Here is an 18,304-nt window from a genome sequence, read left to right on the forward strand (position 1 = left end):
TCCTGTACACCAGGTGAGGTAGTTAACATCTGGCCACCGTGACACCCATTCACGCCACCGTGTAGAAAAGCAAGTTGGTTTGTAAACATGTCTGTGCGTATCATAGCATTTCATATCGTCATATACGTGGTAAATTGCTTAAATAGATGCGTGAGAATGAATTAGGCTTTCCTTTTTAAATAAATGAAGTTATAAAAATGATTCCTGTTATCATTTAATTTATTTACACTGAGCTATGTGGGGGCAGCATAGGGCAGTGTTGTAATTTCCATTGTTGTACAGTATTTATATGCTCCCACACCTATGCTCCCCAACTTCACAACCCGCACTGGCCAACGTGAAGTTGGACCAAATAACCTCTGCGGACCTTCACGGCGCGCGGAGGCCCTTATCCAGCAGTGGATTGGCAAACGTGTGTACTGTACACGTACGCTATTACATCATTACTGCAAAACACATGAGTCTCCGTCGACTGGCAATAACCAAAAATGCACCACCCCGTGATGTCACCTTGCTTCGTGAATATCACGGAGTCTGTGGGTCTTCATGTGCAGCGAGGTGCACATACACACGTACACACGGTGAATATCTTACCGTTCCGCTTAAGTTTCATATTCAACTGTGAAAACTTAGATCTGCTGATTTCGGTCTGCTCATTATTCCAGAGAGCAGACTTTGTTCTCTGGGAGACAGAGGATTTTGCGGCCAGTCTCCGCGGTTGTGGAATTCCTTTCCTCTTTGGTCCACCAGGGAATCCGAGTCTGTTACGCTTTTTAAATCGCGTCTTAAAACGGTCTTTCTCCATAACGTAAGCTTTATTGAAAAGTGCTTCAGAGGCTTTGCGTGAATTTGCGCTGTAGAAAACTGAGTTTCTTCTTCTTATTACTACTCTATGTGAACACACAGACACTATAACCAATGCCCCCGTGGATCCTGGTTCATGCGTGATTCCTCCACGGTGGCCCCAACGCCGCCTGTTTAACACCACGGTGGCTGTGAAAAATCTCGATGTCTTTCTGACCCTCACCTCCCCATTAAAACGCGATAGAGGGTAATTACAGCAGCATGGCCTTCCTATGCATGCACTGTCGCCAGTTGTGACAAACGAATGAGTAATTGGGCAGAGGAGGAATGGCTGTGGTGTGGCTGAAAACGTACACATACTAAGTATAAATCGCATTGTTTTGGGGTTTGGATCCCCGCTGCACAAGAATAACATTGGATGTCAACCTGTATTTTAAAACGATGCATTCCCCGTTTTTAATTAAATATTTCATTTGTGGCTATGCAATTTCATGAATATAACAGCTGTTCGCTGTCCCCTGTTTCAACGTTAAAATGTACCTCCCTGGAAATAAAGTTGTATTGATTTAAATATAACTTGATTAAAACGACTAATAACAAATTAGTGCTTACAGTAAATGTGTCCATACTTTTTGGTTCTTTCAGTTAAGTCACGTAGGTGAAAATAAGAAAAATAGAAATAAATCATGACGTTTCGATTGCTACACAAGCAATCATTATCAGGTGTGACAACCACAGCAATTTTTTTTTTTACTGAAGTGGGAGAGATGCTTGAGTTAAAGCGTCTATATAAGTCAGAGAGGGCGGCGGGGGGGGGACAAGGGGAGGGGAGCGATGCGTGTACGCTAGGGACGGGACGTGGGACCGGGCAAGGGGGGGGCTGTAAGCAACATGCCCGGTCCCACGTCCCGTCCCGAGCGTACACGCAACGCCCCCCCCCGCCGCCCTTTAACTCAGGCATCTCTCCCACTTCAGTAAAAAAAAATCTTGCTGTGATTGTCACACCTGATGATGATTGCTTGTGTTGCAATCGAAACGTCGTGATTTATTTCTATTTTTTTTATGTTTTCGCCTACGTGACTTTACCGAAAGAACCAAAGAGTATGGATCCTTGCAGTCACGAAAACGTCAAATCTAGAATGAAGTAAATGTGCCGTGACATAGAATTAGCGATGTAGCAGCATGGCGCTGGCTGCTGGCGGGGAAGGGGATCTGCGGTTTACAGCAGCCCTGACGTCAGCAGGCCACGTGATACACCAGAGGGGGATATCTGGGGGAAAGGTTACAGAAGAGGCACGTGGAGGAAGCCCCGGGAACCCGCTAATATATTCTAGGGAGTGGGCGTGGCCGGGGCAGAGCGAGGCCACGCTGGGAGCATAAAAGGGGGTCCTGAGCAAGAGCTCGGGGCTGTCGTATGGAGTGGGATCCCCACCGTGCTGTTGAAGATCGTCACCATCATCGCTGTCGTCTCGTCGCTATCGTCACTGTCGCCATCACTCGATATTGCGCTGCTAGACGGCAGTTGGCTGTCTCGGTTCAGCGCCGTCAGTGTTAGACGGCTAGTGTTGTGTGTAGGCGAGCAACCCACGTAGTGTTGTGTATAAACGAGCGACAGAAGAGTGTGTACCAGCGTAGGGTGTGCATTGTGCAAAGGGTGCTTGGTTAAATAAAAGAAGTGTCTCCAAGTCTTAGCGTCTCCAAGTTAAGTCACTACACATGTAATGTTAATTGTTTCATATTATTTTGCTTCATATTTGTGCAGATATAACGTGTAAAATGTTATCATCAATTGTTTAAATGTTTGCTTGCTTTGTCAATCAGGTCTCCCATGAAAAAGAGACGTTTGGTCTTAAAGGGCTCTCATCTGGTTTAAATTAATGATACCCATTAGGGGGTGTAAATATTAATCGATTAGTATTGATTCATTATCAAGGCGAGGGTAAGATCAATGTTTTCAATGTCTGCTCATGTTATGTTAATTATATGGTGAGATGCTATTTCCCACTTGGTACACAGTAGCATGTGGGTTCGATCCCGGACCCTGATGATGCCTCTTGTATATTTGGAGTCTGTTTATTCGCTCTCCCTGTGGTGGCCGCATGTATTTTTCTCCGAGTTCATCAGGTTTTGGCTTTCACATTTAAAAACATGTCTTTATATTATTGGGATACTACTGTAAATTCCCACGTGTAATGATAAAGTCACTTCGATGAGCCATCATGTGTGGCCAGGTAGCTTCTGAAAAACAGCTAATAACTCAGTGGGCTTTACCTGGTGAATACAATTGTAGAAGTAGTAGTAGTATCATAAGCGAAGGTGAAGTTTTGACTATTTTGTCGTGAACATAACTTTACAAACAGGGCGTAAAAAACAGCAACAAAACAAACAAAATAGTAGAAAGCGACAACATTTCTGAATCTTTCTTGCATTCAATCAAGGCACTAGATTATGGCATTGCCAACAAATGCAGGGGGAGTGTCGAACCGATTTCAATACATAAAAGCACATCATACAAAAATTGCATGGACCCCTGAGCCTAGAGAATTAATCATATTATGTTTTTGTCGAATTCTGTACCCCATCACTTTTGGCGATTATGAGAAACATAATATTACGAGTGTGTATAATTATATAAGAATCCACTATGTATTCAGTTGACCGCCTCTTCGGCATGTACATTAATATGCGTCTTATTATTCCTCAGCGGTGTGGAAATCATCGAGTGAATGCGCATCCGAAAATTTTAAATCATTCAGGGCTAAAGAGCAGCACCACATTGTCATTCTGTTGCAGCTGCGCAGGACATTTCAGCTTTCAATTGTGTGCCGTTTGTAAGGTTTATAGGAAGAGGCCTTGTGGGTTCTTGCAGTATTTGGGGGCTGCGGTGGCGAGATGTTAACTACCCTGCCTGGTATACCGGAAGTCGTGGGTTCGATTCCGACCCTGACGCCTGTATATTTGGAGTTTGCATGTATAGTGGTATAGCGCTGGCTGCTGGCGGAAAAGCGTAACTGCAATTTTTCTTTTCCATTTGTGTTGGACACAGACACCAGCAACACTGGAATTGGTGCTGTGCTGTCCAAGGTCGTGAACGGCACTGAGAGAGTGGTGGCCTATGGGAGCCATGTGTTGTCCCCCGCAGAGCAGCGCTACTCGATGACACACAGAGAACTACTGGCCATAGTTAATTTTGTGCAGCAATATAGGCCATATCTTTACGGACGGGACTTCGTCGTGTCCACGGACCACGTGGCCCTCCAATATTCCCTACGTATTCACCAGCCTTCCGGCCAACTGTCCGCTGGTTAGAAATTGTGCGGGACTACTCCTTCACGGTCACCTACAGGAAGGGTGTGCGGAACTGCAATGCGGATGCGCTGTCCCGTTTACCATCGAGTGACCAGTGTGCGTGTTCAATGGGTGCCGAGCGATATAAGTAGCATCTGTCGATGCGCCACCACTCGCGGTGGATGCGCATCGTGGCGGCACGTTGGGTCTCACGCACGCTGAATGGGGACGCCTCCAGATGGAGGACGCCTCGTTGTTGAAATTGCTGCGTCACATTGGTGCGAGAGGCAGTAAAACAGTGCCAGCAGGGATGTCCCTTACAGTCCTCCACGAAGGACTCTTGATGAGATGGGACAAGGAGCTGCAGCGTTATTGCATGTTGGTGCCGACTACTCTGCGGGGTAAACTCACACGGATGGTCCATGAAAAATGAATGCACCTCGGAGTCCGTAAAACCTTGCTAATGCTGAAGCGTGACTTCGATTGGCCCGGTATGATGGGTGATATATACCACGTGGTAAAAGATTGTCCTGACTGTGCACGCTGCAAGCCACCGTCGAGGCAGGCCCAGCCTCAGTTTCAATCTATCACGTTGTCTCGAATCAACGAGCTAGTGGCACTGGACATTCTTGGACCGTTCCCCGCCACTCAGAGGGGAAATGCATTTCTCCTGCTCGGGCTGGAATACCTTTCCCGGTGGCCGACGGCATGGCCTCTGCCAGACCAGTCGGCTGCATCCATTGCGGATGTGTTTTTGCACGGCCACGTAATGGACAAGGGGGCTCCTGAACAACTTCTCACAGAACAGGGGCGACATTTTTCCTTATAAATTGCTACGGGAAGTGTGCGACTCCCTGGGTACAAAAAATTAGGACTTCGCCCTATCCTCAGATGGACGAGATGGTGGAGCACATGCACAGGACCCTTACGTCCATGCTGTGCCAACGAGTTAATGATGCGCAGTCAAACTGGGAATTGCACATTCCCGGTGTTCTGGCCGCATATAGGGTGGCCCCTCACGCCTCAACAGGATTCTCCCTGTTTTACCTCATGTACGGGAAAGGAGAGTGATCACCCCATGGAAGCTCAGTTGGGCATGGACTTGGGTAAGAAGAGAGCTGTCATGCCCATGCAGGTCACGCTTAGGCATTTGACGGAGGCGCGGGAGGCGTCCTCCCCGTGGTTGCGTGGATTTTTCTCCGGTTCCTTTGGTTTTTCACTCCACATTTAGAAACACGCGTTTAGAGTATTGCCTGCTATAAATGTCCACGTGATGATAAGCCACTTCGCCGAGCTATCATTTGTGCCTAAGTCGCTTATGAAAAAGAGCTTCGCAATGTAAATGTCGCATCACAATTCCCAGGTCTCTGCAATTGTTCGTATTTCACATCGGCCATCATTGGCCTGGGTGGGTGAAAGTGGCAGTAGTCGCTCAAGCACCATGCAATTAACACGGTGAACTAAGTTCAATTCCTGGAGATGGCTAACATGAGTGGGGAGTGGTATCTGAACTCGTGTGGTGAATCAGAGTCTATATTTATCCTGTAGAAATCCGATAAACTGTGAAGCCCTTTTTCACAGATGTCCAGAAGGGGCGAGTCAGAAAGTTACAGTATGGTGAAACAAACTCCATGGCCAACACGGCATGGAGATGTGATGAAAAAAAGTTGTAAATCATTGTTTAATCCACTTAAAAAATTGGCTGTTGCCAGATTAACAAGGACTGGCAGATACGCTCACTCACATAAACATTGATATATTTATGTTTTTAATCCAAAAAAGCCTCATTGAGTCATGTTTTGTGATGTGTAGATGTGTATGTGTATATGACTGAATGGGGAGCGGTAGTGTAGCGGTTAGCGCGCTGCGCTATGAACCTGGCGACCCGGGTTCCATTCCCGCTCATGGCTAACACCAGTGACGATTATCTAAACCGGTCCTGGGCCTCCCCTAGGTCGACTCAGCCTTAAATGATTACCTGGTGCGGTGTGTAAACATCGCCACTGGGGAGACAAAGGCGGTCGGGCGTGGTGCTGGCCACCCCCACCCCCTCGTGTACCGTTCCGGCCTTCATAGGTGCTCGCTAACAGCACTTGCCACTACAGTCTGTTAAGTCTATACGGGGGATCTTTATCTTATGACTGAATGTAAACATAGTTATTATTTTTTATTCAGGAAAGTTTCATTGAGTTTCAAGACTCATTTAAGAATATGGTGCTTGGCTAATTTCTTATTGAACAGGGAGCCATTTGAAACTGTAGTTGCTTGAGAAACCCCATCATCAATTTGCTAGTGTGATTGCTAGCAAACGTCCACACCAACGGGCTCATGCACTCACTTATTGTACCGACATCTCCAGGCCGACTCACAACCCCGGAGATTCGGAAGTTTAACGCAAATCCCTTCGTGATCCACCAACCCTCACCTCTAAAGCGCCGTATCACAGGCGTGTGCGCAACAACACCCGGCTCTACTCGGCTTGCGAGAGTCACATTTGCCCACATTTATTTTGATGGTGATCTCAGACAAGGGCACCGCAATGCAGTTCTTCAGGAGCTGTTGATGGCTTTTGCATAATGCACAAAGGCACAGTGCTTTTTCTACGCGTGTTGTTTGAATCATAAGTCTTGAGATGCAGCCACATTCACGTGCATCAAAACGTCAAATTGTACGCATTTTGTACCGTACTAAAGACGCCTCTTAATCATCCTGCGATTGTCTTGGCCTTCGCTTCCGAGTTTGTGTCCGTTCATTGTACGACACGAAATCACACATCTTGGCAACTCGCGTAACTTTGTGCTGCGTGCGTATGTACGACACGAAATCACACATCTTGGCAACTCGCGTAACTTTGTGCTGCGTGCGTATGCGCTGCGCGAGCGACTTTGATTCGGCCGCACAGATAAGAACGCTGCCAAAGTTGCCGTGCGTTCCGCATAGACAAACACGCGCACATTGCACACCGTTCACGGATTATCATATAGATGCGCAAGGTGTCACTACGGCGTTGTTGATCTCGCAATGAGACGCTAGCTATGCAATGAGACGCTATGCCGATCAGCATGCCGCCTCCATTCACCGTGTGCACTCCATGAACTCGCGCATGAATGGTTTGGTGCTCAAAGGTGGGGGGGAGGAGGCGAAATCCCTCTACATCCACCACCATCCACCCTCGTCCCCCCCCCCGTCGCTGCATTGCAAGTGCGAGCTACGTGAGCCTCCAACTGCACAACAGAGGAGATCGACACAGAGCCGTGGTGTGTGTGATGTGTGTGGCGTGTGTATGGTGTGTGTGTGGTCTGTATGCATAGTATGTGTGGTGTATGTGGTTCGTGGTGTGTGTGTGTGGTTTGTATGGTGTTTGTGTATAGTGTGTATGTTGTGAGGGTGGTGTGTCCACGCGTGTGTATGGAGGCCCGTCGAGAGAAATGTGAGACACCGGTAATTGATATGGGTTGCGTGGGCCCACCCTGGGCCCCCTATTCTTGGGCTGGGTGGGGACCCCCCCCCCTCCCATGTAAATCATCTCGTGATTGGCTGGGCTTTGAGCGTGCTTGCTTGTTTGTTAATTGTGCTACGTGAAATCACCCCACAAAATGCTGTAACATGTTGTTGCTTGGGGTCCTGGTAGTTGTAAGCCACTTCCCCACCACCTCGCCCCCATATCGTGAGGCCGGCCTGTGTAATATCGTGTAGTATAATAAATATGTTTGTCTGCCTGATGATGCTCGTTGTAATTATTGGCGAAACGTTGTACTCAGATTGTAAATGTTGTGGATTGGCTCTCCGACACACCGGTGTGCTGTCCTAGTGGAGAGAAGTATTGCGAGTAACCAAGAGTAGAAGGAGCTGCTAGCGGGTTGTAGAGGCCGACCAAAATTCGGTTTCGGTTTCGGCGCCAAAAGTTGGCAAATGGCCCCTTTCGGCATACTTTCGATTTCGGCCGAAAGTGAAGTTAAACTTTCGGTTTCGGCCGAAAGCCAATTTTTAACTTTCGGTCTGGTTTCGGTTTTGGCCGAAACCAGAAATTCAGTTTCGGTCGGCCTCTAGCGGCTTGACAGGAACATGGGCGGAGCCAAGCTGGGGGGAGGAGCCCCCCAACTTGGGGGGGGGCAGTAACGAAGGCGGGGTCGTCGTAGGGAGCCAGGGTAAGGATTGGCTAGAAGAGAGTATCACTCTCCTCGTCGCGGAGCGGTGTTGGCTGAACCCCCGCTCCGGGCAGACGAGTGGGAGAGCCAAGGGGATAGCCGAGAGTAGGACCCAAATAGGATTCATACTCTTAGGTTTTTTCGGTAAAGTTACGTAGGTAAAAATAAATAATAAAATTATAAAAATAATAGAAATAAAATAATAAAATCACGACGTTTCGGGCGTTGTGCAAGCGTCCGCCATCAGGTGGGACAACCACAGCAAGAAACAGCATTTGTTTGAATCCTTGCAGTCACGAAAGCTTCAAATCTAGGACCCAAATAGTATTCTGTGTCCGGGGTAAAGGACCGAGATATAGTGCATCTACACTGGTGTGTAGGATGTCGAGTGTGACGGTGTTTTATACAGGTAGGCACAATGTTCCACACTGCCCACCAGGGATTTATTGTCTGTCTGTCTGATTGTCTGTCGTGCATAAATAAATATATAATACACACAGCTCTTTGATTGGTGGAGACCTTACAAACAGCTCTATGATTGGTGGAGACCTACTGCCGGGTACGGAGAGGGGAGGTGCCTAAGGGAGGAGGGTCAGGGGAGGGGCCCAAGGAAGGGGGGAGTCATGAAAGGGGCCTGAGGGGGGTGGGGGGGTTCAGAGGAGGGGCCTAAGGATATGGGGGGTTGGTCAGGGGAGGGGCCTAAGGGAGGGGGGTAATGGGAGGGGCCTAAGCAAGGGGAAGGGGCCGATAGTTAAGGGGGCTGGCTACCTGGCTGGCTGCCTGGCTACCTCAAGTCAAGTTATCTTTTATACAGGTAGGAACAACAGGTTCCACACTGCCCACCAGGTATGAGTTGTCTGGCTGTCGTGCACGAATGCGCTGTCCAGCCAAGTTCCTACCTGCCCACTCCGAAGGAACGTGTTTAAAGGCAACTGCCCTTATAGAATTCCTCGTCTCCGCGTGGTTCGACTGCACTACACGAGTAACGAATTGGCATGTTCTGTTTATGTGACAAACCTTACTAATTGGCGGGTGGTGGCGGGTTTAACGACGCCTTTGTAGTTACGTAATCTAACCCAAAAAAACACTATTATGGGTAATATTGTGCGTTGTGCTTGTGTGTGTGTATGTGGGTGATGTACAATGGGGAGCGGTCGTGTAGCGGCTAACGCGCTGCGCTGCGAACCTGGCTACCCGAGTTCGATTCCCGCTCACGGCCATCACCCAGTGACGATTATCTAAACCGGTCCCGGTCCTCCCCTAGGTCTACTCAGCCTCAAATGAGTACCTGGTACAGTTGTGTGTAAACATCGCCACTGGGGAGACAAAGGCGGCCGGGCGTGGTCCTGGCCACCCACCCCCTCGTTTGCCGTGCCGGCCTTCAAAGTTGCTGCTACTCGCTAAGCGCACTTGCCCCCAACAGTCTGTTACAGGGGATATGGCAGATCTTTGTCTCGTGAAAGTGTTGCACGGTGGTGTGTAACGCGCACTGCATGCACGACGCATTGAGTTCGATTCCCGACCACAGCTTCACGCAGCGGGACGTTGAACCCGCCGGTGTTCGCGGTCAATATCGACGAAAGGTGGAGGAGACAAATTCCAACTTGGCGTCGCTGCCGTTGGTGGGCCTCGCCGCACGATCAATTCGGCATCGCCAGACTGCAGTGGTGTGTGCGTGTGTGTACGCGTCAGCACTGGGGAGACAAAGACGGCTGTGCGTGGTGCCGCTTAGCACCCCATCGTGCGCAACACCGACCTCGTGTTCTTTGGTTCTTTCGGTAAAGTCACGTCGGTAGAAAAAGAATAATAATAAATAAAGTGAAAAAATAAAATATATCAAGCGCTTCCGCTTTTATTGTGCTCTGACCTACGCCCATCCTTTATTTCCTCTTTTCTTTAACTTCGTGTACAGTACTCGGGAATATGTCATGATTGTTGCGACGTTTGTGTGTTATTTACGCGTCTTTGTTCTTGCTCTTGGGTCGTTTAACGTTCTGCTTCTCGCTGAAATTGGGTCTTGATGCGTACACCGAATTTGTTATTCACAAAAGCGATCAATGTAGGTGCTCGCTAACAACTCTTGCACTCAGTATGCATGTGCGTACTGGGATCTCTCGTTGTCTGTGTGTGCGTCCGCGTGCAGTAGATATATGGGGAGCGGTGGTGCAGCAGTGAGCGCGCTGCGCTATGAACCCTGCCACCCGCGTTCGATTTCCACTCACGGCCACCAACACCAGTGACGATACATATCTGAACCGGTCTTGGGCCTTCCCTAGGTCAATTCAGCCTCAAATGAGTACCTGGTGCGGTGTATAAACACCGCCACTAGGGAGACATGGTGCTTGCCACCCGGCCTTCATAGGCGTTCACTAACAGCATTTGTCACAAAAGTCTATTAAGGCTATACGGGGGATGATGTTTTTCTTGTTTTTAGATTTTGGGCACTCACCATGCGCGTGTGCACACAGCACGAAACAAACACAAACATGCTCTGGCAAACCAACGCGTACGGTGTGTACTGGAATGAATTCGCTACTTTTGCTGTGCAGGAAAAAAACGTGCACTCTGCAATGCGTGCGTGCACAGTGGGTGGGCCGCCTTCTCTGCATGGCATGCGCGTGCACAATGCTTTGCCCGCAAAATCCGGAAGCTCTCTCTCTCTTAGCAGCAACATCGCCTGCCCCGTGCACAATAGCGCGCGGTGTGTCCGTGCGTGTGCCCGCGCGCGCTTGTGGTTTGCATCAGAGGTCGCAAACGGGTTTTGATTCCTTACCCGTACCCGGCCGCACCAGGGTCGCAAACGGGTACCCGTACCCGGCCGTACCCGTATCCTACCCGTACCCGGGGTATCGGGTACCCGGTTGCGACCTCTGGTTTGCATGCAGCGCGCATGTGTATGTGCAACTGCGGTGCAATGCGCTAAGAGTCCCGGACGGCGGGCGGGCAGTTTTCGCTTCTTTGCGGCATGCACAGGCGACACCGCACAAGTGCCCTTTGGTTGAGCGTCTGCTAACCGTGTGTGAACATCGACACTGGAGGAGGACATCTCGTGGGCTGTGCCGACCCTTAATTTAACCGGCATGACGGTGCACGCCAGGCACAACACCGTGCTCTCGCGATTGGTGGATCACAACGCACCTCGAATGAATGCGCTCATTAGGGAATTTGCCCAAATATCCTGAACATGACATTCCTGAAGGAAATATATCGGGACTCAGTGAGACCTTCCTGGGAATACAAATTTACATTACAGTAATAATATTCTTGGTTCTTTCGGTAAAGTCACGTAGAAGCGGAATAATAAAATAATAAAACAATACAATTCTCACGACGTTTCGATTGCAACACAAGCAATCATCATCAGGTGTGTGTTGCAATCAAAACGTCGTGAGAATTTTCTTGTTTTATTCTTATTATTTTATTATTTCCCTTCTACGTGACTTTATCGAAAGAATCAAGAAAATGAATCCCTGCAGTCACGAAAGCTTTAAATCGAAAAAATTACAGTAATTGTTTTAAAATACGCTTAGTTGCTAAAATTAATTTTACCCGAATTATGTTTGGTTGTCGCGAGTCTTTGGTCCTCAAGGAAGTGAACTCGCAGCCACTGCTAACATCAGTGACGCGTTGTATCTGACACGGCGCTGAGCCTCCCCTAGGTCAACTCGACCTTTAAAAAAGTACCTGCTGCGGTGTGTAACGATTCAAACTGGGGAAACAAAGGCGGTCGGCCGGATGTGATGATAACCACACCACTGGCGTACATATACCTTGACCTTAATAGGTACAGTACTCGCTAATAGTACTTTACCCCAGCAAGCGCGTACATACTCTTTGGTTATTTCGGTAAAGTCACGTAGGTATAAAATAAAATAAATAAAATCACGACGTTTCGGGCGCAACACAAGCGTCCGTCATCAGGTGGGACAACCACAGCAAGAAAACAATTGCTGAAGTGGGCGAAAGGGCTGCTTGTAACAAGAGGCTATATATATAATCTTAGCAACTAAGCGTGTACACGTGTGTTTCTGCACAAGCGAGTGAGCATAGGTGTGCACTCACAGCCCGCGGAGCCTCTGGCACATGGAGTGGAGCTGCTCTGGCCTCACGTCGCTCCACGGGATTCCGTCATCCATGTCCTCGTCCACATCCTTGCTCGCGCTGAGGTCCATGGCCGTCGGGACGACGTCCTTGTCGAGTCGCGTGCGCAAACACAACCCGTGCCTCGCCTGCGCTGAGCGCGTAGGAATATTCTTCTTTTCCTGTTGTGTGTTTGTGTGGTTTGTTGTTGTTGTCTTTGCGGCTGTCTGATACAACCGCCGCACGAACCGCACGCCTTTCACAAATCGCACCAAACTCGTCCACCGCACCGAACCACACTCGTGGTCACCACCTCCCTGCGATAATGGAAATATTTCACAGCGCGCGACGCCTCGGATTTAAAGCGCGCCCCCCCCCTCCCACAACCTCACTCTCTCCTGCGCGTAAACGCAGTTGGTGAATAAGTGACTACAGCTGTGGTGACAGCAGCAAGCAATAGCAGACGACAGCAGCTGCAGCTGCGGTAGCGGTTCTGACGACACGCGCCTCGCCTCGCAAGAAAGGGGACACTCTGTCTGGCGCGCTACACGTGCCGCAGTGCCAGCCCACGCCGCCAGCACGCGCTCAACTTCACCACACCGCGGAGGGCACCTGCCATTGCGTCCACCCAAGCGGCCAATCGCGCACGCACCAGCGGGCCCGGGCGCTTCTGGCTGAGTCTGATGAACTGGCCGTGCAATATAAATGCGTGCTGATTTACCCCAATTACGTCCACCTTTGCTGGCTATAGACCTTTCAATGAGCCTTTGCTCCCACAAGGTACCTGCGGCTCTTAACAGCCCACGGCGGGAAGGGGGAGGGTATCGGTCCAGCTGAACCTGGTAGCGGGAACAGGCGGCGTGCATGGAATGCGGCATGAACAAACACTTTAAACAAAGGACGCACACGGGCGCCCTCTGGCTATCGCAAGCGACCTGCAGCGAAGATGCAACGGGCGATGCGATTATAATTATCGCCTCGGCTCCGGCGACACGCCGACAGCGAGTATTTAAACAAGACGAGACCAGTAAAAGAACATACATCTAAAAACCCCACGCGCGTCACAATTGCCCCCCCGTGGGGAAATGTCTGCAGACTATTACGTGAAGCACAATGACACGACACGGTCAAGATCGTACAACGGAGCAGCTTTCGTGTCACCCACAATAGCCTCAGCTTTTGGTGGGGGAGGGGGGAGAGATCAAGACGGCAGCGCTGCAAAAAAATCCATTCGAGGAAGGGAAGAGGCACAGAGAGACAGAAAACCCATACACAAAGAAAGACGACGATCAACACAGTCCCCTTCCACGGCTGGCGACTCATAGAGGCACACGATTGTCGTTTCACCCAAAACACCATGGAATGATGAGGAGGCATGGAATCAGAGCCTTCCATGGCGGGGGGGGGGGGGTGCAGGGCCCTGGGTAAATCCCACTGTGTGGACCCTCACGCCACCTTACAACTAAACCGGAAGGATTAAATCTGACACCAAAAAAAAACCGCGGGACCCGGGGCGGTCGCACCGATTCGCCGTACCCTCGGGACGCCTCTGCATGCAATATCACCCCTACGATTACAATCATGCATTCGGCTCTCGACATATGTATGTATGCATCGAATCGCGAGTGTGAGAAGCAATTATTTACAATTCATGCAAATTGCATATGAATGATGAAGGCTGTTACATTTAAGCAAATGGAGCGAACTAATCTACAAACCTAGACTGTAAGGAGACAACCAAGAATCCATCCGTCGTATGAATCGCGATTCCAAACCGTGGCAATTCACCCAATCGCATGACAGGGGAGGGTGAATCATTTGAAACCCCCATCACTCACTGAGATGACCATCGATGTGCGCTCAACATACGTGCGGAGCAGCCGCACTGCGCTAAGAACCCGGCGACCCGAGTTCGACCAACGCTCACAGCCAGCGTCAGTGACGAATATTTGCACCGGTCGTGTGCCTCCCCGAGGTCGCCTCAGCTTTCAAGGAATACCTGGTGCAGCGTGTCTCAACGTAAGCATTAGGTAGATCAAGGCGGCCGGAAGTCCTGCTGGCCACCCATCCCCTTGCGCGCCATGCCGACCGTAATAGGTACTCACTAACACCACTTGTGCCAACAGTCTGTTGAAAGCTACACTGAGTGGCGAGGGGGGAGTATTTGTATGTGTGCTTGATGATGTGGGGAGCGATAGGTTAGTGGTTAGCGCGCTGCGCTATGAAATCCGGCGACCCAAGTTGGATTCCCGCTCACGGCCAACACCACGGTAACGGTAATCTGAACCGGTCCTGGACCTCGCCTAGGTCGACTTGGTCTCAAATGAGTACCTGGTGCGGTGTGTAAAACATCTCCACTGGGAAGACAAAGGCGGCTGAGCATGGTGCTGACCATTCACTCCCTCCTGTGTCGTGCCGGCCTTCGTATGTCCTACTCGCTCAGAGCACTTGCCTCAACAGAATGTTAAGGCTATACGGGGGATCTTTGTTTGATGTACGGACGTGCAGACTCGAGACTGGTCACACTTGGGGAAACCAGCGGCTCGCACAGAACGCAACCAGCGTGATTTTAATTGTACCCGAAATGGGAGCGATGTCTCAGAAACCCCCCCCCCCCCCCACCGAAAATGCAGAGCGATATGTCACCGCTCTTACTAATCCGGACGTGCTAACGTAACCGTTTATATTCCAATAGAGACACGTGGACTGAATCTCGTGTTGTTAGCGAATGTTCATCTTTCGATGCATTGTTTTTTTTCCTTCATCCAAGAGATGGCAAAGTTTCAAAGAGCACTGTACCGTGCAGATCGAGCCATGAGATCAGCTCGTGTGCATGCGCTAGGGTGGATTTGTCGCATCGTGGGATCGCGAGAAATGACGGCTTGGGGGGACTTTCACCCAGCAGTGGATAGATAACGGCTAATTCATGTTTGGCCCGAAACGCACCCACGTCTCCTTCGCAACGAGCGGCGCAGATTGCCAAGGCGATGCCGTCCTGCTGTTTTATCAAGATGTAAATCAGACTCCTTAACAGGAGTGCCCGGTGGCGAGATGTTAACTCCCTCGCCTGGTATGAAGGAGAGCGTGGGTTCGATCCCGATCCCGACCCTGACGCCTGCTGTATACTTGAAGTTTGCATGTTCATTTTGTCCTCCACATTTAGAAACATGCGCTGAGAGTATTTGGCTGCTAGGTGATAAGCCACTTCGCTGAGCTATCATTTGTGGCCAGGTGGCTCCTGAAGGAAGAGCTATATACCTCAGTGGGCCTCACCGGGTAAAATAAAATAAAATTGCAGTTGAATAGCTTAGTTTATCTCTCCATCAACCCAGGCTCACATCTGCCAGGTCGACCAACGTGTATACACATTTCCCCAAAGGGCCGATCTTTCCTCTGCCCCATCACCCATTCCACTTCCACCACCACCACACATCCTTCCATTCTCCTTCCCCGAATCCCACCATCACTCCAAACTGCGTAAACATGTAACTCTGCGGCATCGATATATATATTTTGCCGACTGGTGCTGGGAGTTTTCAACAGATTTCATATCACGTCACGACACTCATAAGATAATCACACACTCAGACACGCGCATCTGGATGACTTAATCGCGTCCGTTTATTTTATTTTTGTGCCGCGAGACGGACAATACCGTCCAGAAAAGTGGCAGCGCGTGAATTTGTGCTCGCCAAGCACGACAACTCGGAACAGCCGAGAACCGCTCAGCCTACGTCGACCACGAACAGACTTGGGATAGCACACGCGCGCGAGGCGCTACCGATGAACGATGTACATCGATGTTTAGGCTCAACAGACGCGACACGTCCACTCGTGCGTGTGAGAATCGATTGTTGCAGTCGATAATACAAGCAACCGCCATTCGCTACTGAGTGGCGGCCACTGTGCGCTTGTGCCACCCTTAACAGACTGCCAGGGCAAGTCCTGTTCGCGAGTAGCCGGCAGAGCACACGAGGGCGTGGGTGGTCATCACCACGCCCGGTCGCCTTTTTCTCCCCAGTGGCGATGTTTACACACCAGGTACGACATTTGAGGCTGAGTCGACCTAGGGGAGGCCCGGGACCGGTTCAGATAATCGTCACTGGAGTTGGTGGCCGTTAGCGGGCATCGTAACCGGCGTCGCAGAGCTCGCTGCGCGACACGCTAACCACTGCGCCCACCGCTCCCCACGAACACATTCACAAACCCGACACTCCTCTGTAGCCGACCGCTGCCGTTAAATGTTGGTACAGAGCAGCAGCAGCAGCGCTGTTGGCGCTTCGTGGCGAATGTTAGCGCACAGATAGATGGATTTGCATAGAGGCTGAGTAAACCTGTCATTGCGATGCAAGAGGTTAATCCGGCCACGACACTTCTCACCCCCCCCCATCCCTCCACCCCCCTATTCACTCCCACCATCCTCCCCCGCAGCGTCTCCCCCAGACATCCCCCAAACCCCACCCCCCAACCTTTTTTTTTATCCTCGCTGTGCAAGCGACGCAGGCAATCATGTGTGGCCTTCAATAAAAACGGGGCTAGCATGGCGGGGAGTGGGCTCGGTGGGAGTGGGGAAGTGGGTAACATTTGGCGGAAGAATCAAAGGGAGCACAATTTATTTTAAGAGGTCGTTGGTTGCACGCGGAGAGAAATTGCGTTTTCCACAAAAAATGATTTAGATTCAGAGCGACCCTCTCTCTCCGCTCCGCGCATCACCTCCATCCTCACCTCCTGTTCCCACGTCTTCCTCAACCTCTCCCGGAATATTATCTCCCTCAGCATGTCCAGGGCGGCACACAGCCAGCCAGCCATACGTTTTTACGTATGAAGGCATCGCTGTGCAGGATACTAAGATCCGAGAGAAACATCCACCGACGAGATTGAGCGATGAAAATGAGCTCGTGTTGTACGGTGCTGGTTGTAAGCCTTCATCCAGCAGTGGATTGAGCACGGCTGATGATGATGATGATGATGCGTTTTTTTGCTTGCAAAGCAATGCCAGCCGTTTGTATAAAAGCATTGTTGGTAACCTGCAGAGTCACAAATGGCAAGTGCTTAAATTACGCATCACCATCAAAATGTAATCAAAAATACATTTCTCTTTCCGCGTGTGCGTACAAATTTCTGCTAATTACGAATGTGCAGATGCCGAGGCATTAACGTGGCTTATGAATATACACAATCCATTGCCTGCGTGATAGTCGATGTACACGACACGAATATCCGTCCTTACATTTCCCACATGAGAACACGCCATCACGTGAAATTACAAACAAAAAATGTCCCCCTTCAATAATATGTAGGGAGACTGTCCTGTACTCCTCCTAGGTTGACTCAGCCTTAAATGAGTACCTGGTATGTTGTGAATATGCAATGGTAGTGCGACACCACCAGCCCTTTCAACGTCGTGCCGATATTAATAGGTCGCTGCCATCACTTGCATAAGAAAACGGAGACTATGACTTCAACAAATATCACCCGGATAACCGACATAGGCTGTTGGGGAAAGGAAGCAGGCACACACACACACACGTAAACACGTCCGCACGCACACACACACACAAGGCAATTCAAATTAATGCAACGTGGGGAGGATGTCGCTTATCGCTGCTGTTTCCTTGCATTAGTCTGCGCACATGAAACCAAACGGTGGAGGAGTGTGCAACTTTTCACGTGATCTGGCAAACGATGAAGCTAATTGGATTCAGAAACACTCCGCCTGGCAGCGCAGTTTCACTCTCCGCGGCTGCAACTATCAGACTTCCTCCGTCTTTTGTTTGGATGCGTGTGTTCGCATGAATGAAGCATTCCGAGTGACGAAATGACCAGCGCGTGGAACGCGATAATCCAACGCTCGCACCCTGCGTGTCTAAGCGGCAGCCAGGGACCGGCAAAGAAAGCGTCGCATGGCTACCGGGTACACCAACTCATTAGCAATAATGTGAAACACCCGGTGCAAAATGTGCTTGCTCCGACACGTGCGTGCT

General features: G+C 50.0%; 1 protein-coding gene across 5 annotated transcripts in view; it reads right to left on the reverse strand.

Annotated features, from left to right (window-relative positions):
- The window catches only part of LOC144719915 (dual specificity calcium/calmodulin-dependent 3',5'-cyclic nucleotide phosphodiesterase 1A-like), a 201,167-nt gene that overhangs the window by 106,375 nt on the left and 76,488 nt on the right, over window positions 1-18,304 (reverse strand). For 2 of the 5 annotated variants that reach the window (XM_078596287.1, XM_078596277.1), the window contains exon 1: window positions 12,303-13,218. The exons of the other annotated variants lie outside the window; for them this stretch is intronic. In XM_078596287.1, the coding sequence (XP_078452413.1) occupies window positions 12,303-12,412 (110 nt within the window). In that variant the 5' untranslated portion in view covers window positions 12,413-13,218. Of the gene's footprint in view, window positions 1-12,302; window positions 13,219-18,304 lie in introns of those variants that run through there. 5 annotated transcript variants of the gene reach the window in all.

The sequence above is a fragment of the Lampetra planeri genome, chromosome 1, assembly GCF_965212315.1.
Source record: "Lampetra planeri chromosome 1, kcLamPlan1.2.h2, whole genome shotgun sequence".
In the NCBI taxonomy this organism is placed as follows: Eukaryota; Metazoa; Chordata; class Hyperoartia; order Petromyzontiformes; family Petromyzontidae; genus Lampetra; species Lampetra planeri.